Here is a 27,089-nt window from a genome sequence, read left to right on the forward strand (position 1 = left end):
CCATGTGACAATATCTTCTGTTCATGGGTCTCAAAATGATATGCACTTGATAAAGTTTATCCGAAAATAATATTGAGATTTTTAACATATTTCCATGCATTTTATTCATTTATGCATAGACATTGACCCATGAGCAGACGGCGTTATATACGCGTATTTATATGTATATATTTATGTATATAGTATATGGAAAAAAGGTTACGGTGTTATATACGCACCACCACCTGATCAGTTGGTATATATTGATGATGTTGCCATCAGTGGCTTGATGATAATATGCACACCCATACCTATGCATGACACGACATTTGTATGCACGTGCATGACATTATAAAGGTTTCAGAATTTACAAAGTTATTCAGATTTACAGATGGATTTCTTTATTCCATGTTTTATCTATGCCTTTTACGTACTAATTTTTATGCCTTACATACTCAGTATATTTTTTGTACTGACGCCCTATTTCACGGTGCTTGCGTTTCATGCCCGTAGGTGCAGGTAGGCAAGCTGACGGTCCCCCTACTTAGGATCCTTGATCAGCGAGAGTAGGCGTGCTCCACTTAATCCAGAGCTACTTTTGATTTTGGTACAATATGTTTGTATATATATATATATATATATAGCGTGGCTCACTACCGTCTTTGTACAGTTATATTTCTATTAGAAGTCTATAGACAGTATGTCTAGTTAGATAGTATGTGGCCTTGCCGGCTTCCAGTTTCGATATGTATAGTTGTCTATAGCAACCTTGTCGGCTCGCCCTACGTATGTTGCACGTATATGTATGTATGCCTTGTTGGGTAGGTTTCCTTCATGTATATTATTCTCATAAGTCAGCAGATATTATTTAGGTTTATATCTTAGACGCATGCTTAGGGGTGTTTGACAGGTAGGACTCGGGCACCCGTCGCGGATCATCCGTTGATCCCCGAACACGATCCCGGCTTAATTCCTTGGGCTTTTACTCAGACTTCAAAGCTCCAAATCACTTGAATTCATTCCATAATATCTACATAGCTCGGAATCACTCCTACAAGGCATAAAATACACAATTTAGTGCAAAACACTAGCGATTAAAGCTCAAACTCAATTAAAGTGCAGTAAATTAGAGTGTAATAAGCGACTAAAATACAAAATTATAGCCTATCGTCAGCCTCATAGATGGCAGGTTGAGCTTTCGGTGAACCTGCTTTACTGGGGGTAGTAGGGGTCAACATTTAACCTATGTGTGGCTATCTCTTTGGGGATGCCTGGCATATCTGCATGGCTAAAGGCAAACAAATCTGCATTAGCTATTAAGAATTGACTAAATTTACTTGGGTCTTTGAGTTTGCAACCGATGTAGGCCTTTTTACTAGGATCTCTCTGATATAGGTGAACGGGATTGTGGTCCTCTATGGTCTAATCCTGCATCTTCGCCCGTTTCTGGATCCATAATGGTCACCTTATCTTCGACCTATAGGGACCCCGGCCCTACTGATTGCTATGCTTTATTTTCTTTTTCTTTCTTTTGTTGAGTAGTTGTGATGTCGAAGGCGATCTGATAATATTCTTGGGATGTGCATTGTTCCCCTTGTATGTTGAATATTCCTTAGGGGGTTGGGAACTTGGTCACTTGGTTCATGCTGGAGGAGACTGCCCTTATAGGGTGTATCTATGGATGACCTACGATGTGTTGTATGTCGTATCCTGATCCATGATATGAAACGTCATCTCCAGCATCACCCCACCATTGAGGACGAGGGGATCTCGCCCGAAGTTTGTTCAACTGCATTATTAAAATTGATTAGTGTAATGCAGAGTGTCACTATCTTATCCTCAAGTTGCATCTGTACGAGGACTCGAGGATAGATAATGCACGCCCCGCTTCCATTGTCTACCATAATTCTCCTAATGTCAGTATCAAGAATTCTTAAAATATGACAAGCATCATTGTGAGGGAAAGTCAAACAGTCGTCATCTGACTCATCGAAGATGATACTCTCTTCAAGGCCATCATACCGTTCGTGGGGTGATTGATCTCTTGAATTTGTGAGTGGCAGTGAATTTGATGTTTTTGATGAAGGCGTCGTCACTACCCTCAATAATCATGTTGATGGTGCGAGCGGGAGAGGGAGGCTTTGGCGAGTCTGGACGTTCTCGGCCTTTTGCTAAGGTATTCCTGCCTTTGTCGCTCAGAAACTCTTTGAGGTGTCCTTGTTGCAGCAGGTTCGCCACTTCTAACCTTAAAGCGTGGCAGTCTTCTGTTTTGTGTCCACGATCTTTGTGGAACTCACAGAAGGCGTCGGACTTCCTGGTGCTTGGGTCGGACCTCATCTTTGGTGGCCATTTCACCTTTGATCCAAGCTTCTCGAGTGCGTAAACCACGTCTGTAGGTAACACATAAAACTTACGGATAGATAGTAAGGGGACCATAACTCGGTCGTTTTTGTGGACGTCTAACCCTAGCCTAGAGGGGCCCATTTTCGCTGCGGAAGTTGGGGACGAGTGGCCTGATATAAGGTTGATATTGATATATGCCTGATCGCGGCATTGGAGGGTCTCTCCTTGTGTTGTCCCTATGTTCCCTCCAAGGTTCGGATTGCACTGAGATGAGTCGCCGGGTTGACCTATTGAGGTCTTCATCATCTTCCCCGATCTCGACACAATAGGCATTATAGATCTCATCCCAGGTAGCTGGTGGATACTTTATCAATCGGCTTAGTAGCTTTCTAGTCGCCTTTGAACCTTCTCTATTCATCGCATTCTGGAAGGCTGCTACGGCCATCCCTTCGGAGACATTTGGTAAGGTCATCCTCACCTTGTTGAATTGAGATAAGAAGTCCCTCAGTCCTTCCCCTGGGGATTGTCTGATGGCGAAGCTATCATTTACCCTTGTTTCAACTTTCTTGGCCCAAGCATCTGCCATTACGAACTTGCCCGCCATCTCTTTGAATGTTTCTATGAAATAAGCCAGCAACTGCGAATACCATGTAAATTCCCCTAATGTGAGGGTTTCACCGAACTTTTTTAATAAGATGGAAGACGCATGTTATTTTGTGAGGTAGTTGCCTTTCATTGTGGTGACGTAATGGATCACATGGTCCTCAGGATCAGTTGCCCATCATAGATTCTGAGGTACATGAGTATTTTGAAAGTTTTTGGTATGACATGAGGAGTTGCTTCTTTCCTGTACGGCTATTCCACGAACCTGCCGGCATCTCTTTTTGGTATCAATTTGGGGGCACCTAGTATCTTGCTACCCGCTCTTGGTGCTCCTTCATTTGTTCCTTGAGAGCTATGTTCTCGTTCTCCATTTCTTCCATTCTGTTTAACACGGCTGTGAGGACGCTATCACTTGCACTATAAGCTATTGTTTGGATATTACCTGAAGTATGAGGGTTCGGTTAGTCGTCTCGTCCATTTTTACGCTGTGCTACAGGGATCCTTGAGGTTTCCTCATTCGTACACGGGGCTTGCTTGCTCATCACATTGACCAAAATGTCGGTTAGCCAAGCCTTTAGAAGCTTTTTTCATAGTGGGTGGTGCTCCTTCTTTTGCGGATGTGAAAGCCACTTTTTCGTTTGGTTTGGTTGTGCTATAGAAAGGTGTCAATGACTTCCCTAACCTGGGGGATACCGTAGGGTTTACTCCTTCATCTTGAGTTTCGAACCATTCGTCGATGGCACTCGTTAGGTTGAGTGGGACGTTGTCCATTGCTCTTGTTCCATTTACTTGGTCGATCCTTCCCTGGTTACTTGCCATGCATTCTTTGTATGTAAAGAAAAAAGGATAGCTTTACAGTACGTTAGGTTAAAAAGTTATTGAATATTGTAGATCTGAATGAAAACTGATGGTTTGACTATAAAATCCTCACAGACAGTGCCAAACTATATGACCCAAAAAAATTAGATCTAGGCTTTAATGCAGTTAGATTTATAAAAAAAAAAATAGGGTTAATCATAGTCAATATCAATATTCAGTAGCAGATCTATCACTTTTAGAGCGAATATTTAATGTGTAGTATTAGGCAATATTATCTTGAAACAATGATGAGCAATAAAAGCTTATACACCTAAAGGGCAATAATGAATGATAATAAATGACTTTTAAGTAATAAATGAGATAAAGTTCATTCGACAATGGTGAGATTTTTCAATATGCTTTCTTACAATGATGGATGGTGATAAGCAGTTGAATATTCCGATTCTTCTTGGATCGGGAGAGAATGGTAAAAGAAAAGAAGGGTAAAGTTAGGCATTGTTTCTATTCAGTAAAGAGAGAATCTTGCACAAAGAATGTCAATGATATTCTTTACAAAATGTTCGATCCCCTTCTTGAACTATATCTCTTCCTATTTATAAGGATACATGGGCCACAAAACCCTAGATAAGATAACAGAAAGGATTATTCGGTGGAGTATTCCTTAGGGAATCTAAATCCTAAATTGGTCGTCACTTGGTACTGAAATCGGGTGCTCGTCTTGTCCTTGTCTTCTGCTAAGCCATCTCGACCTCGACTATGATTTATCTTTCTAACCTGATCTTGACCTTTTAGGGTCAGGTTGACTCGCCTCAGACTTCAAAGGCTTTATTGCTGTTGACCAGGTCAAACACATAAAATGAAAATTTTCACCCATACATCAGTGACAATTGTTTGCTTTCTTCTTCTCTGAGAGATCATTTGGTTGGTGGAATGGGATAAACAAGGGTATTTCAAGGTTATTTCACCTTCTATATGAAATAGCTGATCCGATCATTTCGGTATAAAACAGTTTTTGAAACTAATTAATACATATAACTTAATGTGGGACAAAATAATTCTGTATTTTATACCGAAATTATGATCGCTTATCCCAACCACCAAATGACCCCTAAGCTCTCATGATAAAGAAGGTCCCAGCAATCATGTGACATAAACATCAAGAAGAGAGTCACCACTAAATGTTATTAACACTTTTCATTAACCTTTGTCTTTTCGTAGTATATATGAGAAGTGGCAATAAGCAATTCCACGTGTCAGTAAACATGAGTCGGCCTCGACCACAATTCAACTTCATCCCATTATTTGCTTCTTTCCAATATAAGCAAATTCATTATTTTTAGCTACATTACAAAAATTCCCAATTCAAATCCCACAAATAGTAGTTTTCAAATTGTGAACTAAGAACCAACCATCGGACAGTTAGAAGTTCCAAATGCATTATCCAGAACCCATCTTTTCATATCATCTTCTATTTCCAGAATCATCTACTCTTTCTTTAATCATATTTTCTACTGTTTAATATAACTCTTTAACAAAAAAAGATTAATTAATATAACAGGCTATTCACTTTTAGATCGCCCAATTGACCCCACTAAGTGATCGATTATATTCCATCGATCCATCTCAAATTATCTGTCATTAATTTCTAAAAATAATTATGTCAAATTATTTATCATTTTAAAAGTTCAAGATAAAATTATTTTTTTCTTCATATTTTATCCTTAATAGTACTTGTTCTTGAAAATAAAGATAATACATAAATAAAATAAATATCCAATGATGAGAATTTATATCTTAAGATATAAATAAATATAAAATAGTTCAGAATCCCTTCTAATTCATATTTTTTAAGGGGCATATAAAAGAAAAATGTAGATAAATAATTTGAGTACTTATTTACCACTATTAAGTGATCGATTGAAATGATAATACATGGAGTATTAATTATTAACTGTAAATGATTACTCTCTCAATTTTAATTTATATGAACTTTTTTTTAGTCTGTGCCAAAAAATGATCTATTTTCATATTTGAAAATAATTTATAACCACATAAAATATATGTGCCTCACTTTATATTGCAAGTTTAAAAGTCTTCTATTTTTTCTTAAATTTTGAATCAAATAAGTTTAAATAAATTGAAATGAAGGTAGTGTATAATATAGTACGTAAAAACAAATAGTATTAATTATTATGCATTTAAGATAATTTAGTACTTATTTCTGACTTGGCCGACCTCCAAAAAGAAAGTTTTAGGAAAATTATAAAAGAAAATGAGATGGAATCTCTAGCACCACTAGTTCACACACTTCACACGTAAAATCCTCTTCTTTTTTTTTTTTTTTCTTTTTCTTTCTTCTAATAAAGTATAGAGCAAGCACATGAATAACAATATGATCCTTATTACACGGCGCAACTTACCATTGAACGACTTATTCTGCTAATGTGAGCCTTCTCTTTTTTCCTCTTCTGCAACTCCGCCATTGTTACATTACCTCGACTTCGAGCTTCATATATACCAACAACACATCATATCCCTATCATTTATGAATTTTTATATATTAGTGAAGTTTTGTCAGCAAGCAGATGTGCTTTCGAGGTGAATTATGGCGTTGCGCGCCTCTTTATCGTTTTCCTCTATTCACCAGCAAACGGAGGTGAAAATCTCTTCTTCTTTTTTTTTTTTTTTTTGTTTTCTCCTTATTTTTGCACTTGACTTTTTGTATTGCTTATGCTGCTTAACGATTTTACATTTTAATTTTTTCTACTGAAATTGTTAATGTTGGGAAAAATAAAGATGGGATCATGAATACCTATTTTTGTGAAGGTATTTGCCGAAGTTTGCTACGGTTTTAGGTAATAATTAAAAAAAGGATAAAAGAAACAAAAAACAGAAAGGAATTTACTGCAGCTAGCAATATTATAGAACTCTCTTTGTTGTGTATTACTCTTTTATTTATCAATTATTGAAATAATTACGTCTTAATATGAATAATGCACCAATAGACAATCATAATAAGATATCGATAGTTTCGATTAATTTTTTTGTTTGTTAAATAGACATTTCATGCAACCAAAAGTAACTGAGATTGAAATTGTTGTGAAAGTTTGTAAATGACAATAAGGATTAGAACAATTAATGGTTGAGTTGAGAAGAGTGAAATTTATTGTGCTACTATTTGAATCTAGAGAGAAATATTGCATAGTAGGAGGATTTGGTCATGTAGATGCAAAAACAGTACTTGAAGATCCATTATGCGTCCAAGGATTTTGTTTTTCTTGGCATCTATCATTTTGGCACTACTATTTTTGGTTCTTAAGATGGGTCTGAGTGATGTAAACTCCAAAGGACAGATCTTAATTATCGGGCATAGTAGGACTGCGGCTGATATGGTCATTAAATGTGTGCATAGGATTCCATTTACTTATTAAGTACATCTTTAGAATTTGCTTGGAGGTTGAAACAAGGTTCACTTGTTCAGAATGGGAAAGTATACAATTGCATATTTAAATGGATCTTGTTTTGTCTATTGAAGTTTGCTGGGGAATCAATGTTCCCTATCAATTTCTTTCAGTGAGTATATGGATGAAATCAATGAACCAATCAACCGGACCTCAATCCAAATTAGTTGGGTGTCAACTATATGAATCCTCTATATCCTTTATGCTCTATCCATGGCCAATTGTTGTATGAATAAAAGTTAAAATAAAGTTTGAACAAGGCAGTGGCAGATTGTTATGATCATGGGACGCCAGAAACCAGACCTTACCTTATAAAAAAGAATAAAAAGGATGCAAGAAATCATAAGGAGAGTATACGAGACGTCTCTCACTCTTAATTTTTTACCCAGAGTTGTGGGGATGGATGAGGGTTGAAAAATGAAATAATCAACTCCTTTCCTTGTTGATGAATTTCACCTCATCTTACAAAAGGAAAAAGAGGAGAAGCTAAAAAAAGAAAATTAAGATATAAATGTGAGCCTCTTGCTTGCATATCATAGAAGTTGACTAGTCATTGTGCAATGTACTGGAGTGATTCACTGTGCCAAGGAGTAAAATTGATTCAGTTATTTTACCTGTATGATACTATAAAATTGAATTGCTGCGTTGGAACTCTTATCCTATCATGCCTTGGTCTTTTACATCATCTCTTGCTTATCACTGGTCAGTATGTACTATATGAATTGTACTGGGCATGAAGGAATAGATGAGGGGTTTGTCATTTTTTTTATTTAAAAAAAAGTAGGAAGCTCTGTGGATGATGATATTATGGTGTAATTACTGACTTGTGTTTGTGTACAGTTCTGCTTTGTGAGGCCCAAATGGAAGAAGAAGAGATTAGTGCTTATGACAGCTCATTGTGGACGGGGTCCTTCCTCCAGAATTGTCAGGTCAGTCTTGGATAACAGGAAATCAAATATCAACGGTAATGGAGCAACTGAGCCTGCAAGGGTTCTTCTTGAGAGGTTGTTTGCCCAGACCCAGAAACTAGAAGAACAGATAGGCAGAAATCCTTATCTTCCTCAGGTCGCTGAGCTGGGACTGGATCTTGGCGAACTGGAGTCTGATTTGCTGGATGCTCTTGCAGCCTTGAAGAAGAAGGAAGAAGATCTTCAAGATACGGAGAGAAAAGTCTTGATAGAATACAATGAAGTAAACCATGCAAAATTGGAATTGGAGCAACGTGAGGAAGAGATTGCAGCTGCTAGTTCTAGGCAGGAAAAACTGGAAGACAAGCTAAGGCAGGCTAATCTTACCTTAGCATCTCAAGCTGCTGAAATTGAGGATCTAAAGTTTTGTCTCAAGGAGAGAGATCAAGAGATATCTGCTGCACAAACAGCCCTAGATTCAAAAGCAGATGAAATAAATAAAATGAAGGACGAGTTGAAGACTAAAAGCAATGAAGCTGCTAACATTGAATCAGAACTCAGAACCAAGGCTGAGCTACTTGATGCTGCAAATGAAGTAGTTCAAAGACAGGAGGTGGAACTACAAAATCTCCGAAGCAAAATTCAAGAGAAAGAGAAAGAGCTAGAAGACTTCTTGATGATGCAGAAAACTGAAGAAGAGAAACTTAAAGTTGTCAAATCCAACTTGGAGAAGCAGGCAATGGATTGGCTCGTAGCAAAGAAAGAAATGAAGAAATTGGAAGAGGAAACATCTAAATATGGCGGCGAAGCAAATGAGACCCTTGAGGATTTCAGAAGAGTGAAGAAGCTACTTGCCGATGTAAGGTCCGAGTTAACCTCATCTCAGAGAGCTTTGACATCCTCTAGAGAGAAAATGGAGGAGCAGGAAAATCTATTAGAAGAGCGTCTCAGAGAGCTTGAAGAGCAAAGAAGAAGTGTTATGGCTTACATGACAAGTTTGAAAGAAGCTCAAATTGAGGTAGAGAGTGAGAAAGTGAAACTTACGGTTGCTGAGGCTCGAAACAGAGAACTTGAAAGGGATTTATCCATGGAAAAGGAGCTCATTGAGGAATTGCAGAATGAATTGAATAATGAGAAGTCTTCTCTGCTAGCAGCTTTGAAGGAAAAATCTACTCTCCAAGAGGAGCTTGACCGTAAGAGGGCAGAGTTTGGAGAAACACAGGATCTTCTTCAGGTTAAAGAGTCAGAGCTAGTAGATGCTAGATTAGAGATTCAGCACTTGAAGTCTGAGTGCTCTTCTCTTCAGCTGATGTTGGAAGAAAAAGACAAGGAACTTCTGGATTCAAGAAAGACGTTAGATGAACTAAATCAGGAAATAGCTGAGCTGAGGGTGCTCATGAGCAGTCAAGAAGTGCAACTTATTCAGGCAACAACTATGTTGAAAGAAAAAGACGAATCCACGCAGACAATGCAAGATGAGTTAAATGATACAAAAATGAAATATTCAGAAGCTGAGACCGTTGTGGAACGTATAGTAGACCTGACTAACAAACTGGTTATCTCTGTTAAGGATGATGTGTTGAGCCCACTCAGTCATGCTGATGAAACGTGGTCATCTCAGCTGGTGGAGAAATCAACTGATACTTTTAGGTGGCAAAAGAACCAGCTTGAAAATGAACTCGAGTTAACCAGAGAAAGCCTGAGGAGTAGAGAAATGGAAGCTCTTGCAGCCCAAAGGGCTCTAAAACTCAAAGAGGAGGAGCTCAAAATGGTTCGTCAAAAATTAGATGATAGGGAGGAAGAAATAAATAAAATGAAGGAAATGACTCGAGATGCAGATGACCTGAGGCAACTTTATGCTTTGGTACAGGAAAGAATAGGTGAAAAGAGTACTGGGGATCTGGCAATTGAAAAGCTCCAACTCGAGGCAGCTCAATTGGAAGTTGAAGCTGCAACTACTGCTCTCCAGAAACTCGCTGAACTGAGCCGTGAGCTTTTGAATAAAGCTAGATTGAGCGTCGAGGCTGACTACAATAGCAGCCTTTTGTTGGGTGATAGCCCGGGAACTGCAGCAAACGTTGCTAGCAGTGGTGAGTGTCTTGCTGAAGTCTACACGGAATTGGCCCGGCTTTCAGCGTTGACTGAGCAGCTGGTGAAAGAAGCTGGCCTTTTATGCCCCCAATAAAGTTTCATGAAATTAATGACAATTCTCTATACATGCCTCTAACCATTTGCTTGCTATAGTCGCGGATGAGCTTACAAAATTTGTTTGTTATTTTAGCTCTTTTGTACGTTGGATTACGTCCCAAATACAAGTTTTTTATTGTGCCTTGCTGGAACATTGGTGATACTTTGTTTTGTTTCTCCTTTGTGATGATAGTGAGAATTCAGAGAAAACATCTTATTCTAGTGCCTTTTGTGCTTGATGCTTCTTTTGGTAAATTCATATGGAGAAGTGGAGGGAGAAATAGTTTCAGCTTGTAATTTTTTGGATCAGGATATGGGTTTTTCTAAGGAGTTACCTTCTCATGAAAAGCCATTGAAAGAGTAACATAATACTCCTATTCAACAACAAAATGAAGAAAAAATGTTACTAATTGGAGAGTTGGCCAACTTTTTAAATTGACTCCAATTTTTTCATTAAAATTGTGATCATGTGATGTATATATTTTTATCTAGTTTGTTTAAACATGTAAAATTTATTTTTAAGATTTAAAATTAATATTTGAAATTACACTGAATTTTAGGAACTTCAGAGGAGTTGATCCTTAGCCGGGCTGGATACAAAAGTTTATCCATGTGCAATGAGAAAAACCCCATAATACAACTAGTGTAACCAATTTCATCTGGTGTAATACATTCCAGCAATTGTGGCATAACTTGCGAAGACAAAGAATAGGGGGAATCGAATTACTAGTAACTTTTTCTTTTCCTTTTCACTTTGATTAGTGGAACGTGAAGAAATTGCACTACAGTAAAACCCAAAAAACAAAAAGAAACGTAGAACAATTTGAGTTGGTTCTTTAGGTAAAAATCAAGAACCATGGCAAGTGCACCTAAAGCAACTGGTCATTTTAGGTCAAACAGGACCACTTGAATATGCTTCTGCACAAGTTGTTTGGTAATTCCTTTAGAACTACCAAAAAGATTTTGCAATTACCACCACTCTACTGTTTAACTTAACAACTTTATTTAGTGTATTATCATCAAAAAGAACTTGCACATTTTTAGTGATCCTTGCTAAAAGAATTCATTAGCAAGGGCCAGAACCCCAGACTATTCGGTTGTCACAAATTAGATGGATTTACAAATAAGTGTTCAAACTAGCCTTTACAATGAGTTCTTGTCATGGATATACTGATGATTCGAGGGCTTAAACAAGGCATACTCACAACTGCCATATAAAAGGCAGCCCAGTGCACCAAGCTTCCGCTATGTGCAGGGTCCGCAGAAGGCCGAACCACAAGGATTTATTGTACGCAATCTTACCCTGCATTTCTGCAAGAGGATATTTCTACTGTTCGAACCCGTGACCTCCTGGTCACATGACAACAATTTTACCAGTTATGTCAATGCTCCCCTTCCGACAACTGTCATATAATGGAGGAAATATATATATATACATAAACAGTAAAAGTGTATTTACAGCCATCCATCTATTTACAGATCTTTAAACACTTGTTTATCATAGAATTTTTGCATTCTCTAAAGCCAAGGTCGCAAATAGGTCATCCAACTTCCAGTAGATGTTAGTGCAATCCTCTTAGCTTGGCATTGGTAGAGACTAAGAACTACCTAGAGGTGGTTGTTACACTAGCCCCTTCTCTGAATATGATATTTGCCACCTTTGGCGGAAGCCATGCTGCATTGCTAGCATTTTGAGCATCCCCTTGTTGACCTTCAAAGGGTATCACCGGGTTGCGTCCCGTCTTCACCTTTGATCTCCTGACTTTCTTGCCAACAAAAAGGCCAAGCTTCATAGCAGTAAATAGGCCTAACGCAATCAACAGTGGTCTAACAGCCCAGTGGAAGTCCTCAAGGTGTTGATACTTCTTCACAATACCAGGGCAAGCGTTAAAAGAAACGATTTCAACTTCCGCTGGATCAGCCAAAAAGCTGCTATTTTCATCACCAAACACCAGCATACCAGGAAAGTTCACAAGAAGACACCCATTAGGTAGCACCTGACAAATTCTACCTGTTGCCCAGTCACCACCTCTCTTTCGGGGCCATTCAAAGCGCGGACTGAAGATATCAGGCTTCAGCCTTACAAACTGTCCAGCACAGTAAGCTTCTGCCATCTGAAGCTCGGAGCAGTTACCCTTCCAAAAGGTCTCCAAACCTATGAATGCAACAGCTACACTTCCATCACGATCAATGGAGTGAAGGATGCCTACCGATGAATGTTTCTTACCGTTCGCCTTCAAACGTACCCAATCTCCTGCAGCCAAGCCAAATGTCACCCGCTCCAATGTCGATCCATGAACTCTAAGAGGATCATGGATTCCATGCACCCTCACCAGCACAAATCCATTTCGTTCCGTATCTCGTTCCATGCCAACAATGGTACCGCCTGGTACCTCCATGTTTTCAGGTTTACATGAGTTTGGTGGCTTCCTGGATCTCACAGTGTCTCCAATTTGAAGCTGATCCTTTAGGACCAACCACTTGCTATAGCCACTTCCACTTAATTTGTCCAAGTTAACCCGACTCCCCGGGTCTCTCCATCCCTCATCGCCATAAGCTGCTTCCTGTGAACTGCAGAGTAGATTGAATAAATTTAAGTTTCAGCTAAGCATTAATAGAGTAGTCAAAGCAAAAAGCGCCAAAGTCTGTTGGAGCTTTAAGCGCAAAGCGCAATTAAATTGTAGGTTTTAGCGGAAAAAAGCACCAAGGAAGAAAAATAAAGCATAGAAATGCAATGTAAGAAAATGTAACTATAAACACTTACCGTAGAAGGAACTTTCAAGTAATAAAATAATCCGATTTTCATGCATTAAGCAAGAGACCTGCCCATCTAAAAATCTAGATGTTAACGATAAAGATCAAACTAGCATTCATTCTGCATCATGCCATGAAGGTTATGCCATTACCACCTTCAAGATAAATGACAAAATTTAACAAAGCTAATGATATGAATTCATTCCCGCCTCAAATAGCCCGGACAAACTATTAGCACATGTTCAAGTGTTTTTTCGTCATCAAATTTATGCATCACTCTCATTCCTTTTAAGCTTCCAGTCAGATTTAGGCAATTTCAGTAAGTTTCAGGGTTATATTTTACGAGTAATACATAATTGACGCCTTTACATGCACGGTTTTGCAAAGCTGGCCACCAGAGTTGAGAGTTGTCCCAACAAAGCACCTCTAGTAGGCCAAAACACATGTTTTAAACACCTCCACATGGTTTGAACAAGCGTTTGAATAAGATATGCAACTTCTTCTTCAGATAAGATATTATAGAACACGTTAAATTTTACTTTAGTATTGGCATCTAACTATGATAACCATACGTTTGAATAAGATATGCAACTTCATTAGATAAGATTATAAAAAAAAACCTGCAGCATTTTAAAGGGGAAAGCTTAAACGAATTGATTGATTTGTGCCCCAAGACGAGAACAGGAGATACTTCAACCATATGCTCAAACCGAACTATTTCTCCCAAAATTAGAATTGGCCACTAGGCACTTCCCCTCCAATTTCTTCCCTTCTTCAATGCTCATTTCTACCCCAATAATCACATTCTTGACATTCCTGTATTTAGTGCTTATTAATGAGTTTAAGTTCTATGCACTGATGGTGTAAAATTTTGTTACACCATTAGGTCACTTATAAGATAATTATAGGTATATTACTATGATAAGCATTAAATAGTAACTTAGTAAAAATGGTAACTAACCCACTATTAAAGATTAACCTACACTGATAGCGTAAAAAATTATTATACGTAGTAAAATGAGCTTTTATTGATATGTACTACGCGAATGCCTGAAATGTACACCAATTCCTTGGTAAATTCTTTACAGCGCTCCAAAAATTTCATTTGCGCATGTATATCGGCTGTTCACGCCAGCTCTCTATTACTTAATATATCATAAGTTAATTATATCTGAAAGTTGATGAATTTACTAGCCAAACATCGTTCCAACTACCTAAGTCAAAAACTTCTAACATCTAAATAACCTTTTAAAGAAAATCCTTTGAGTATCAGTTAATAGAGAGGAGCGTTAGATGAGTTTGTGCAAATGGATATCATAGTGTTCTTGGTTATATAATCATACTATGAAGTTGTAGCATCAACAATACTAAATGTTTTCTTACCATAGAGGAAACAAAAAAGAATTTCAGCATATGAGATTTCTAGCATTCTTTTTCCATACAAGTAGAATATATGGTTAATATTTTATGTAAATAATGGTAAATCTATAACCTTTATGATTAATGCTCCTTATATTCATAAGAGTTCCCTAGCAAGAATACTAATTATTAGAGAGTTGATTGCAGATGGAATCTGGCAAAGTTTAATAACTACTACTTCCCTTTTAATTTTTTGTAAAGTAAGGTAACAGTAACTTTCCTTGTATATTTTTAACAGCAAACATTATAATTCTGAATGATTAGTCTATGCCATTCCAGAGTAAAGAAGTATGAGCCAATTCCAAAGATTTTCTTATCAAGCCTTCACTGCATTTTTTTAACTACTCGTGCGTAAGTTACCTTCATTGAATTTTCTTTAACTACTCTGTGTGTAGCTTTGAGGCTATCCAACAGCTTAGAGGTTACTAGATTTTCTTATATTTGTTTTCAGCATCACAAAATGATACCAGAGACATTTAATATGAGTTTTATATCCATAATCAGTTAATAATAACATTTAAACTGCACCATCCTTATCATTGTTTTTGTCACAGAGAAGCCACTAACTAGCCAATAAGTTCCACAGTTGTTGGTTCATTATAAGCAAGTGATACTTAAGGTACCTGTCAAATCGTCCAGTATTGTGATCTTACTCAAGTTCAAGTCCATGATTGGCCTTAATATACAACTATCTATGTTTTTCCATAGGACTCAAATCCATGCTCACGTCAACTGTCAAGTCCTCTTATCCTATTAAAACTAGTTTAACTTCTCAAAAAATTGTCTAACGTCCATACTGGACAAATCGAGCATGGAGCAGAATAGAATCCTAATAAAACTAGTTAAAATTCTCAAAAAAAATGTTTAACGTCCATGCTGGACAAATCGAGCATGGAGCAGAACATACTTCAGATAAATATTTTATGAGCACCTCATAGAAACTGAGGATGTAGAATCAAATATGTGACATTTAGCAGCTTTCCCAAGAATCAAATATGTGACATTTAGTAGCTTTCCCAAAACCCAAAAAGGCACGGGGAGGATCCGTTAACTAGTTCTGCTACATGGATGAACAATTACCCATTCTGTTTATGGTTAACTAATCTGCTTTGGAGATAAAATATGATGATTTTGATAAGCACAATCTTTTTCTAGCCAAGGGCAAGAATACCTTTCACAGTTCCATACTGTACAATACAGAACCTTATTACAGATGAAAATACCTTAAGCTATTAGTAAGCCGCGTTCCTTGGGATTCCCCCCCCCCCCCCCCAAAAAAAAAAAAAAACAAGAAAATAGAAGAGAAAGGTTCAAGTTAGAGCTTACTACAGGCTGTAGAACTTTAAGCAAAACATGCTGTTACTTCTTTTGTTTCTTTTAAGCAAATTCTAGTGGCCGTATGACCGTAGCAGATATCAAACCCCTAAAACAGCCAGTTCTGTAACTTGATTCTTCTAGAAAATGGAACATACAACAAAGCTAAAAGACAACGGAGAGAAAATGGTTCATGTCAATTGCCTTCCAAAAGTAAAATAAATTAGATACCTTAGAAATGCATGCAATATGTCTCCCATCAGAGGGCGATTCCTGAAATCATACTCAAAACAACCAACTATGACACTTTCAACCGCAGGAGGGAGGCCTCCAGGAATATGTGGTTTCTCTTGTCTCTTTACAATAGATTTAAATATTTCATCAACTGATTTACCACTCCATGGCTGAGAACCAGTCAGCATCTCCACAATGCTGCAACCGAATCCCCATGAATCTGTCTCAAAAGATATGGGACCCCTAACTTCTGGCTGCCATTGTTCTGGAGCCATGTAATTTGGGGTGCCAAGTCTTGTTGACATATCTGAACTCAACAAAGGAACTCCAAGAAGCAGATAAGGAATCCCAATATCCCCCAAAATTGCATGATCATTTTCATTCAAAAGGAAATTATAAGGTTTAAGGTTAAGAATCAAGATCTCCTTCGAGTGTAGCTCCATTATCCCACGAGCAAGATCAGTCCCATACCTGTTACGATCACCAGAATGAATATATCATTATATCATATTTTCCCATATGGACTGAAACTCAATTCTCAATAAAAACTACACCAATATCACCTTATAACATCTCGCAAGGACAGCTTTCCTTCTTTTGCACGAGCCATTTTATCACCAACAGAACCTTCATAGAACTTCATAACAATGCATAGCTGCAGGAATGTTTAAAGTATTTCAGAAAGGTAGTAGAAACTTTCGCATTAACAGCACCGCGAGAAAATATTCACCTTTCCATTTATCACAGACAGCCCCTGAAGCCAGCAAATATGTTTTAGTTCTTGACACTGAGTAAACAAATTTCCCAGCCGATCTAAGACAACATTGATGTTCTCCTCCTTCATAGGATGCAACATCTTCACAGCTACTTCATGATACTCGTCATAATCTGCAGTGGTTTGGTGACGAGTTGCTAACCAAACATCCCCAAATAGACCCCTTCCAATTCTATGTCTAAGTTTAATAGTTGCAGGGTCAATCCATGGGCTACTCTGGCTAGAAGATGCCACAACAGTTGTAAGGTTATCGGAAACACCTTCAACAATCTCAAAGTCGAATGCAGATATTGGCTGCTTAACCACAGCTTTCCCAGCCATTCTCCTGTAATAAGAAGTCTTATTTTCTGAAGATAGGAATTCATGAAAAGAAGGCACATAGGAAACCACCACAGGAGTAAACTGAAGCTCCATATATATTAAGTTAGAGATCATCTCGTCAAAGGGATCAAATAGTAATTTCTGGAAGAGATATACATAATACAATCACATAACAAAGGTCAAACCTGTACTACAGTAGGGCAAGCAACTACATATCTACTATATAAAATCTTATAGTGGAAGATGCTCAACCAGTAAAGCAGCTCTCATATAACCTCTCTTTTCTTTTTGGTGCATGTTGAAACTTTAAACAACCTAATTTTTCCCTCACTCTACACTTTAATAGAAGGGGAGCCTTGGCACAATGGTAAAAGTTGCCGCCATGTGAGCGGAAACAGCCTCTTGAAGAATACAAGGTAAAGCTGCGCATATAAGACCCAACGTGGTCCGACCCTCCTTGGATCCCGCGCATAGCGGGAGCTTAATGCACCGGGCTGCCCTCTTTTTTCTAGACTCTAGCAGTTCTTGGATGCACGAGATAAAGGTCAACTCAGGCAATTGCAGAGAAATACCAAATACACTCCTTCAGTATTTATTTTTCCACTTCTGAAGCATTTAGCCAGTGTTCACATTAAGAATTCCTCATAGCATTTGACAACAGCTATCGTTCAATCTAAAACTACTTGACAGATATATGAATCTATATCCACTCTATTCCATTTGGGTCCATTTATTCCACTACACCGCACTTCGTCCTTTTGGACAATATAGAGATTCTCTAAAAATCAGAATGGTCTAAATTTCACTCCTTCCCCTACGTTGTCATACAATTTCACCAAACTTAAGAGACTCCTCTCTACCATTGGACATGTAAGTGTGCCAATAATAGTAACCTTTTCTCCAGCTAGTTGGTACCTCCTATTGGGGTACCTTGTTTCCATGGTGTTCTTTTCTTCAAACAACAACAACAAACCAGTGCAATCAAGAAAGTGAAGCAGAGATAAAAAAATTTCTCTCTCCTTTCTTAAAGCTCTCAGGCACACTCCCCGAGGAGCCTGAGAACAAGGTATTCTGTGAATCCATATACACCATTAAAGCGCCGTTCAAATTCCGACCACTCCCCTGAAAATAGCTCCGGTAAATCACACCCACGCGCCCCCACGCGCAGCATGTCACCGGCGAGGACAATGCCACGCGCCGGCGCGTGAGCACTTTTCCGGCCACTTTTTCAAAAAATTTCATTCAGACAACACACTCACTGGGGAATTCCGACCACAACCATATAATCCTTTCTGAATTCCGACAACTTTTATTTTTCCGGTTGGTAGGAACCTTCCAGATTTCTGTCTCTGGTTTTTTCCTCTTTCATTTCCGAGTTTTTCTAGCTCACTGGGATAACTTCCAAACAAACTTTAACTTTCATAAGCTGAGCAGTTGGTTTAGTACAATATGGGAGACAACAGGATATATTTCAACGCAGGATTCAAATCCTTTGACATCACCAGATGGAACTTTAACAAAGACACATGGTTTGAATGGGTTGAGAGAAGTCGCAACATGATGAGAAGATCATCCATGGGCAGAAAGGCAATGGAATGGATCTGCTTTGCACTTAATGAAGCCTCGACAGATCAAAACAATCTAGTGAAGAGATGGAAGTACAAGGAACAAATGACAGAACATTTCTGTACTAGGAAATATAACGCTCATGGAAGATATATGAGTATTCTGTCACTGAAGGGAGAAGGGAGGTCAGTGATAATACTCCCAGAGTTAACTCTGAACTCTGGCTGGAAAGACATAGCAGCGAAGATAGAAAGATTCATCTATCAGACCACCAGGCAGATTTCCATAGCACCACCCAGAAACAATGTGGAAAATCTCCCGTATGCACAAGTAGTTAAGGAGAGTAAATGGCAGTCCAATACACTTCGAGAGGCAAGGGTCAACACGAACAACGGGGAAATCTCTGTTATGGAACCTACTGGAGGAGAGGATACAGGCCTACTAAAAAGATGCATTATCGGGTCTTTTGGGAAAGAAATCAATGAGAGACCCACTTTAGCAGACATAAGGCGATGGGCGAGTGCTTCATGGAACAAAGCATACGGTGTTAATATATATGAAATGACAGGAAACATGTTTCTTTTCGAATTTCCAAACAGATTCATGGCAGAGCAGATTGTGCAAGGAGAATGGAGATGGAAAAAATTCAAGCTTCATCTGGAATGGTGGAATCATAATGCCGGTTGCATTCCAAACTCACAAATTGAGGAAACATGCTGGATTAGAGCCATGGGGATTCCTTTACATCTATGGTCACAAAAGATCTTCAAAGAAATAGGAGATCTCTGCGGGGGATGGTTAGCTACAGAAGAAGAAACTGATCTCAAAAACCATCTTAAGTGGGCAAGAATCAAAATTGTTGGTGATGGCAGAAAGACTCCCAATGAGGTGGGGATTGAAAGAAACGGTACCAAATTTTTCATCCCAATCTGGGCTGAAAGAAAGACACGGTATGAGCTTAACACTAGTAAAGGAAAGGCAAGTGGACAATTTACACAAGGCTCAACCTCGATGAATCAGGGAAGTAAAGTGTCAAAAGACAAGCTGAAATCCTATGACCCCGATATGGCTGCACAAGTCATTTTTAATGACCTCTCGTGTGAGATATCTGATGATACGGGGCTGAAGCCTTTTACTGAGGAAATGGGAGGACCCTCTTACTCGGGGGCAAAAGAGTACTCTCCAGGGGACCAAATCATTAATGTGAATCTAGAAAGTATGCAAAAGGAAACAATTACCAGTTGCAATCAGTCAGAAGGAGGAGCAGTTTTGGCAAGATTGGAACAGAAGGAAGGGGAGCGAAGCATAAACTCAGAGATGGGGAATGATCAGGTGGGAAGTACTGTGGAACACCTAAAGCAACTTAGCTCTATTCAAGAGTGGGAAATCGAGGAGGTGAATCCTATAGCGGTTCAGCAGCACATTCCATCACTGGATAAAGACATGGATGCAACAATATGGGTCCATCAAAATATGATCAAATTGGGGAAAATGTTTGGAGTAGATTTTCAAGGACATGAAGAAGAAGCACTGGAGTTGCTAATGCAAATTGACAGCTGTAGAAAGGTAAGAAGGGTGGAGACAGATTTGGAGGTGAAGAAACAAAGATTCAAAGGATCACTGGAATTAAAAGGGTTAACTTCTTTCGATGTCAAATTCAAGAGTGATGGGAAAAGGAGTAGGGGAAGGGATCTATCAATCATTTCTATATGATGATCAAAGTAATTTCCTGGAATGTAAGGGGATTAAACGATAAGAAGAAAAGGGAGATAATAAAAAGTCAAGTGCAGAATTGGAGGGCAGACATTATTTGCTTGCAAGAAACAAAAGTCGAGGGGGATATCGAGGAAATAGTCAGGCAAATATGGGGTGGTAGATGGGTGAGGTATGCATGTTTAGAAGCAAGCGGCACGAGAGGGGGGATTTTGGTGTTATGGGATTGCAGAGTATGGAAAGGGGAGGTGTTACAGACTGGTGCATACACTTTGACGTGCAAGTTTGATGCTCTTCTACAGAACTTTCAATGTCACATAACAGGAGTGTATGCTCCAAATTGTAGAATAGAAAGGAAAAAAGTATGGAGAGAAATTGGTGCAGTGAGGGGATTGATGGAAGGTCCTTGGGCGGTTTGTGGCGATTTTAACGTTACAAGGTACCCTTCTGAAAAACGGGAATGTTCAAGGAGGTCCAGAGCGATGGTGGAGCTTTCGGATTGTATAGAAGATATGGAGTTGATAGATCTACGACTTGAAGGAGGAAACTATACTTGGTTCAAAGGGGACAATCATACAGCGGCGTCAAGAATCGATAGATTTCTCATCTCAGAAGAATGGGATGCAAGGTTCAGAAACATCAAGCAATCTATCCAACAAAGGTTGATTTCGGATCATTCACCTGTGGCTCTAGACTGTGGAGCGTGGGAACAAGCTAAATCATACTTTAAGTTTGAAAATTGGTGGCTGAATGTGGAAGGCTTTGAGGACAGAATTAGAGAGTGGTGGGGATCTTTTGAATTCTCAGGAAGACCTGATTACATTTTAGCTTGCAAGTTAAAAGCTCTCAAGGGCAAGCTAAAAGGATGGAGCAGAAGCTACGAAGGCAATTTGGGAATGCAGAAATCAAATTTGCTAAGTAAACTAGCAGATTTCGAGATAACGCAACAACTAAGAGCGTTGACAGAGGAGGAATCAGTCAGGAAAGCAGCCACTCTAATGGAGATTGAGGTGCAACTCAAGAATGAAGAATCGGCATGGAGACAAAAATCAAGAGCTTTGTGGCTCAAAGAAGGGGATAGGAATACAAAATTTTTCCATCGGACTGCAAATGCACGCAAGAGAAACAACATTGACCAAATAATGATTCGACATGAAGTAATCGAGGATCCAGGAAGAATAGAGGCCGAGATCATTGAATTCTACAAGGAGCTTTACACAGAACCTGAACAGCGGAGACCAACAATCAATTTCGAAAATAGTTCAAGCATTACTGAATCAGAAAGGGAGTCTTTACAGAGTAATTTTGAGGAACAAGAAGTGCTGAGCAGTCTGAAGATGTGTGCAAGTGACAAGGCTCCAGGGCCAGATGGATACACAATGGGTTTTTTCAGAAAATGCTGGGACATTTTGAAGGAAGATATCATGGCGGCTTTTAACAACTTCCATTGTCAGGAGATGTTTGAGAAAAGCTTCAATGCAACATATATAGCTTTGATTCCAAAGAAGACAGGTGCGAAAGAATTGAGAGATTTTAGACCGATCAGTCTGATAGGGAGCTTCTACAAACTGCTCGCAAAAGTTCTAACTGAAAGACTTAAGAGGGTGGTTGGGAAAATTGTCGATGCTCAACAAATGGCGTTTATCAAAGGAAGACAAATAATTGATGCAGTGATGATTGCTAATGAAGCTGTGGACTCAAGAATAAAGAAGAAAGAACCTGGAATCTTATGCAAATTGGATATCGAGAAGGCCTATGATCATGTGAACTGGAGCTTCCTTCTAAGAATGTTAGAACAAATAGGTTTTGGGCAAAAATGGATTAGATGGATGAAATTTTGCATATCGACTGTGAAATTCTCCATTCTTATAAATGGATGTCCTAAAGGTTATTTTCATTCACACAGAGGTCTCAGACAAGGTGATCCTTTATCTCCTTTCCTATTCATCATAGCCATGGAAGGATTGAACAACATGATCAAAACGGCTAAAGTCAGTGGATGGGTTAAAGGATTGGAGGTAAACAGGAGTGAGGCTAACAATCTAGAGATCACACATCTCCAATACGCAGATGACACTCTAGTCTTCTGTGATGCTGAAAAAGAACAACTTAGATTCTTAAGGATCATTTTGGTCCTATTTGAGGGAGTATCAGGATTACACATTAACTGGAGGAAGAGCAATATTTTTCCTATTAATGAAGTTGACAACATGGGGCAACTGACTCAGATATTGGGAGGAGAAGTTGGGTCCCTACCAACAGTTTACCTTGGGATGCCTCTTGGTGCAAGGTCCAAATCAAAAGAAATCTGGAATTCAGTCATAGAAAAGTGTGAGAAGAAGTTGTCAAGATGGAAATCGCAATACCTATCATTGGGGGGTAGGCTAGTTCTAATCAACTCAGTATTAGACTCTCTACTTACTTACATGATGTCTTTGTTCCCAATTCCAGCAGGCGTTTTACAGAGATTGGACAAACTCCGAAGAACATTCCTTTGGCAAGGCAATAAGGAGAAAAAGGTCTTCCATTTAGTCAATTGGAAGACGATAACAATGGAGAAAAAACAAGGTGGAATGGGGATAAGGAATTTGAAGAACCAAAGCAAGGCTCTCAGAATTAAATGGTTATGGAAGTACTCTAAAGAACCCCAATCTTTATGGTCCAAAGTGATCAAAGCAAAGTATGGTGAAGAAAGCAACTGGGTGTCAAAAAAAGTCAGAACATCACAGGGAGTTAGTGTGTGGAAATCCATCAGAGAACTTTGGCCAATAATGAACAATCACTCCTCCATAAGAGTGAACAACGGAAGGAACACATCATTTTGGAATGATAACTGGTTAGGAATTGGAAGCTTAAAGGAAAGATACCCTGATATGTTCGGGTTAGCACAAAACCAGCATAAGACAGTAGCTGAAATGAGGAGTTGTCAAGGATGGGAAATAGCTCTAAGAAGGCAGCTGAATGACTGGGAGATAACAAGATTAACTGACCTCTACAAAGAGCTGGAAGCATTTACAGGATTACAAGAAGGGTTGGATTCAATATGGTGGGAGAGGCACAACAGAGGGGTTTACCGAGTGAAGGATGCATATAAGATTTTGAATCATGACAATCAACAGGTAGACACATGGCCTTGGAAACATATATGGAAAACAAAGATTCCATACAAGGTAGCTTGCTTCACTTGGCTACTAGCAAAAGAAGCGGTTTTAACCCAGGATAATCTCATAAAAAGGGGAATATCACTGTGTTCAAGATGTTTTCTGTGTGGGGAGAATGCTGAGACTGTCAACCATTTGTTTCTACATTGCAAGATTACAGACCAACTATGGAAAATCTTTATTAATCTTAGGGGTATTTCATGGTCAATGCCATACAGGATTAAAGATGTCATTTATAGTTGGGAAGAAGCTGGAGCTGAAGCAACTAGCAGAGATAGATGGAGGACTGTTCCGGCATGTATTTGGTGGACAGTCTGGAGGGAAAGGAACACTAGATGTTTTGAAGACAGAAGCAATCCACTGCAGAAGATCAAACTCAATTGTATTCTTCTATTTTGTTTTTGGTGCAAACAGATGTACACAGAAGATACATTGACAATCATAGACATACTAGGATCCTGCTAGGTTTTGAATTAGAATATCTTCAAATTCTCTCAATGTAAATTTGGTTTTCAGTGCAACCTATGTACTGATTTTTATAATATATACAATAGTTATCAATTCAAAAAAAAAACTGCTCTTCCTCAATTGCACTCCAATTCCAAGCTGGTCAAGTAATTACTTGGCCAGACAAACATGTTAAACCGTGTAATTACACCCAAATCCATTACAATTTTAATTTTATTTGGTATAACGATGACATGAGTTGAGCTTAAATGCATATGTAAAGATTCGTAGAGCAACCGACCTCAATCTATTTGGAATTAAGGCATAGTTGTTGATGTTGTTGTTATACTTTTTTCATTTATAGGTTAGAAACAATAATTCAAGCTTATAGTTAAAGTCAACCTGAAAATTAACCTATCCACCCCTCCTCCTCCCCCACAAAAAAGGTAAAGTAAACGATGATTGTAACTGACAAAGCACACAGTATCCTAACTGAGACACACCTCTCACTCCACACATGTTCAAAGAAAACTAAACAAAACTCATGATCAGATAAACAAAAAAGATTAATTCTTTCAGCCCAAATTCTAAAAAAAAAAAGATTAATCAAATAAGAGACACCCAAAAAAGAAGGTCAAATAATAGACGATGAGAACAGGAAAGCAAAAGGGTGGGACTTACTTGTTAACAAAAACAACCTGAAGCAGAAGAAAAAGAAACTGTAAAAAGAGTCAACACAAGCTCAAAAACTGAACAAACAAGTTAAGAAATTTCGACGAATTCAAGTTAGTTAAAACCCGATAATTTGAACAGAACCTGCAAAAAAAGAAAATGGAAAATAGTAGGAGAAGTAAAGAAAGAAGAAAACAGAAGAGAAGAAAAGGGAAACCTTTGTCAAAAGATTCGAGAACGTGAAGGCGGAAGTTTTTGCTAAATTTTGTTGCTTTTTTGTAGAGAGTTAAGAGTCAGCATATTGGGAGTGGTGTTGTGTCACGTCCATACGTTACGGTTGGTTCTTTTAAAGAACCTCAAGCTCCTGTACGTCATCTTCTAATTTCTTCAATTATAAAATGATGGAGAAAATTGTTTTTTCTTTCTTTCTTTAGAAACAAAATCTAGTAAACTTTTAAGAATGTTTGGTATGATTGATGAGAAAAATTATTTAGGATAAAATTTTAAGATCGTTTAATTTCTTGTTTCGTTACTAATTTTGGAATAAATTATTTCAAGGTTAAAAATAATATTGGGATAATATCTATTGGATGGTAGAATAGTAATTCCAGAATAAGTTATCCAAGGACAAAGCAGTAAAATTGACAATTCTAGAATTAATTCAATATACGAAACAATCAATAATAAGAGATAATATCCGGATAGCTAATCTCAATATAATTTATTTTAGCATAATTAATCTAAGCATAACTCGCCTTCAAACAAAACCACCACTTGTTCTTTTCAAATAGTTTGATTAGTTTCACAGATTCTTTTAGTGCGTTATTTCTCAAATTTAAATACTTGGTTACTTTTTCATTCAGACATTACTTTAACTAACAAAACGACACCTCATTTCTTATACATGTTACTCTCTCCATTTCAATTTAGATGAGGTAGTTTGATTCGATATAAAACTTAAAAAAAAATAAGAAGATTTTTGAAACTTGTGATCTTAAAAGCTTAAGGGGTAAAAACTTTGTAGGGCCATGACATTTATGTGGTTATAAAAGCTTCTCATTAAGGATAAAATGAGTAAAAAAGAATTTAAAGTTGAATTATTTCTAAATTTATAAATGTGTCAATTATTTTGAAAAAAACATAAAAAGCAAAGTAACTCATCTAATTTGAAATGGAAGGAATAGTAATTAAAAAGTCTTAGTACAAATACTCTCATGCAATGTTAACTTATTAAATTAGTACTAGTAAGTTACTCAATTTTCTCCAATCAGTTAGCTTATCTCATAATATGTTATTTCATTTGTACTCCCTCCGGTCCAAAATAAGTGATTTTTGGCCTTTTTTGTGGTCCAAAATAAGTGATTTTTCTAGATTTCAAGAATAAATTAATTATTTTTTTCCTATGTTGTACTTGGAGTAAATAGTGTTAAAGTATATGTTAGGAGTGTTTATGTGAGATAGTAAAAGTTAATATGGTCAATTTCATTGCTCATTAATGTTAAAAGATGGATTCTTAATCTGTGTGAAACTATCTAAAAAAATCACTTATTTTGGACCGAAGAAAATATTAGTTATGTAGCGGTATTTGAATATAGGTACAATGCTTAAGAAAAAAAATACTTTTAGAACTTACAGTTTTAGATATGCATAACTATAAAATCATGTTACTAAAGATAAAGTTAAATTATTTAAATATAAATAATTTTTTTATATTAAAAAAATATTACATAAAATGAAGACGGTTCAAGTACTAAAAAGCAAAATGTATATACAAGCTCTTTATTGGAGTAATAATGATTTTGTTAATTGATGTGACATACAAAAAGAAAAAGAAAACTTTTTGGTACGCGGGAAAACATTGCTAGACGCCACGTGTACTGCTTTGGTTGATAAGTTAAGGTTCGGCATAGGGTATCAGCAGAAGAATAAACGAATCACCCCAAAGAAAAAAGAAAAAGAAATTAAACAAAATTAAAACGTAGTGGTACACAAATTTTAACTTTTGCTCCAAGTCCAAAGATGTATGTTCATTCACCTTGGTTTTTACGTTTTGTCTATCTAAATTGAAGATTTAACTTATTTGTGTAACAATCCCATCTAAATTACCTATCTTATGGAGAATGACTAACTAAAATTGACCTCTGGATAAAGACATATTTTTATAGTTCAATAAATTAAAAATAGTTTTATGGGCACAGATGAGACTTTATAGAAAGGTTAGAAGACGGTTAACAATAATCACATGCTTTATAAACATATTACTAATTCGCACCGATTAAGTCAAGAAATTTAATAAAGGCGTTCAAATTTTAAATACCTTTTGTTAGTGGACTATACAAGGGTGTTCAAAATTTATTTTTTTATCAGTAACAAATAATATTTCACCCTATATACAGTGTAAGTTTTTGGCAAA

At 37.6% G+C, this 27,089-nt stretch overlaps 3 protein-coding genes across 7 annotated transcripts; 1 reads left to right on the forward strand and 2 right to left on the reverse strand.

The window, feature by feature from the left end:
• Positions 1-1,654: 1,654 nt before the first annotated feature.
• On the reverse strand, positions 1,655-6,227 carry LOC107764322 (uncharacterized). Its single transcript, XM_016582881.2, has 4 exons — positions 6,165-6,227; positions 2,521-2,959; positions 2,002-2,369; positions 1,655-1,768 (listed from the first exon to the last, which is right to left on the reverse strand). Exons 1-4 carry the CDS (start codon positions 6,225-6,227, stop codon positions 1,655-1,657), a joined length of 984 nt encoding a protein of 327 aa, XP_016438367.2.
• LOC107814782 (protein involved in starch initiation 1-like) lies at positions 6,103-10,510 on the forward strand. Its single transcript, XM_075250224.1, has 2 exons — positions 6,103-6,400; positions 8,046-10,510. The coding sequence occupies exons 1-2, from the start codon at positions 6,350-6,352 to the stop codon at positions 10,296-10,298; spliced, it is 2,304 nt and encodes a 767-aa protein (XP_075106325.1). The 5' UTR covers positions 6,103-6,349; the 3' UTR covers positions 10,299-10,510.
• Positions 10,511-11,714: 1,204 nt separating this feature from the next.
• On the reverse strand, positions 11,715-25,016 carry LOC107814781 (protein KINASE OF THE OUTER CHLOROPLAST MEMBRANE 1-like). Of its 5 annotated transcripts, none has more exons than XM_075250238.1 (6): positions 24,894-24,996; positions 24,686-24,723; positions 16,752-17,121; positions 16,585-16,676; positions 16,019-16,492; positions 11,715-12,871 (listed from the first exon to the last, which is right to left on the reverse strand). In XM_075250238.1, exons 3-6 carry the CDS (start codon positions 17,115-17,117, stop codon positions 11,905-11,907), a joined length of 1,899 nt encoding a protein of 632 aa, XP_075106339.1. In that variant the 5' UTR covers positions 17,118-17,121; positions 24,686-24,723; positions 24,894-24,996; the 3' UTR covers positions 11,715-11,904. The 5 variants fall into 5 exon arrangements, with proteins under 5 accessions (XP_075106339.1, XP_075106340.1, XP_075106336.1 ...); XM_075250239.1 differs by having other exon boundaries at positions 24,686-24,702; positions 24,894-24,988; XM_075250235.1 differs by lacking the exon at positions 24,686-24,723 and having other exon boundaries at positions 24,894-25,016.
• Positions 25,017-27,089: the final 2,073 nt, after the last annotated feature.

This window comes from Nicotiana tabacum, chromosome 1 (genome assembly GCF_000715075.1).
Source record: "Nicotiana tabacum cultivar K326 chromosome 1, ASM71507v2, whole genome shotgun sequence".
Lineage (NCBI taxonomy): Eukaryota > Viridiplantae > Streptophyta > Magnoliopsida > Solanales > Solanaceae > Nicotiana > Nicotiana tabacum.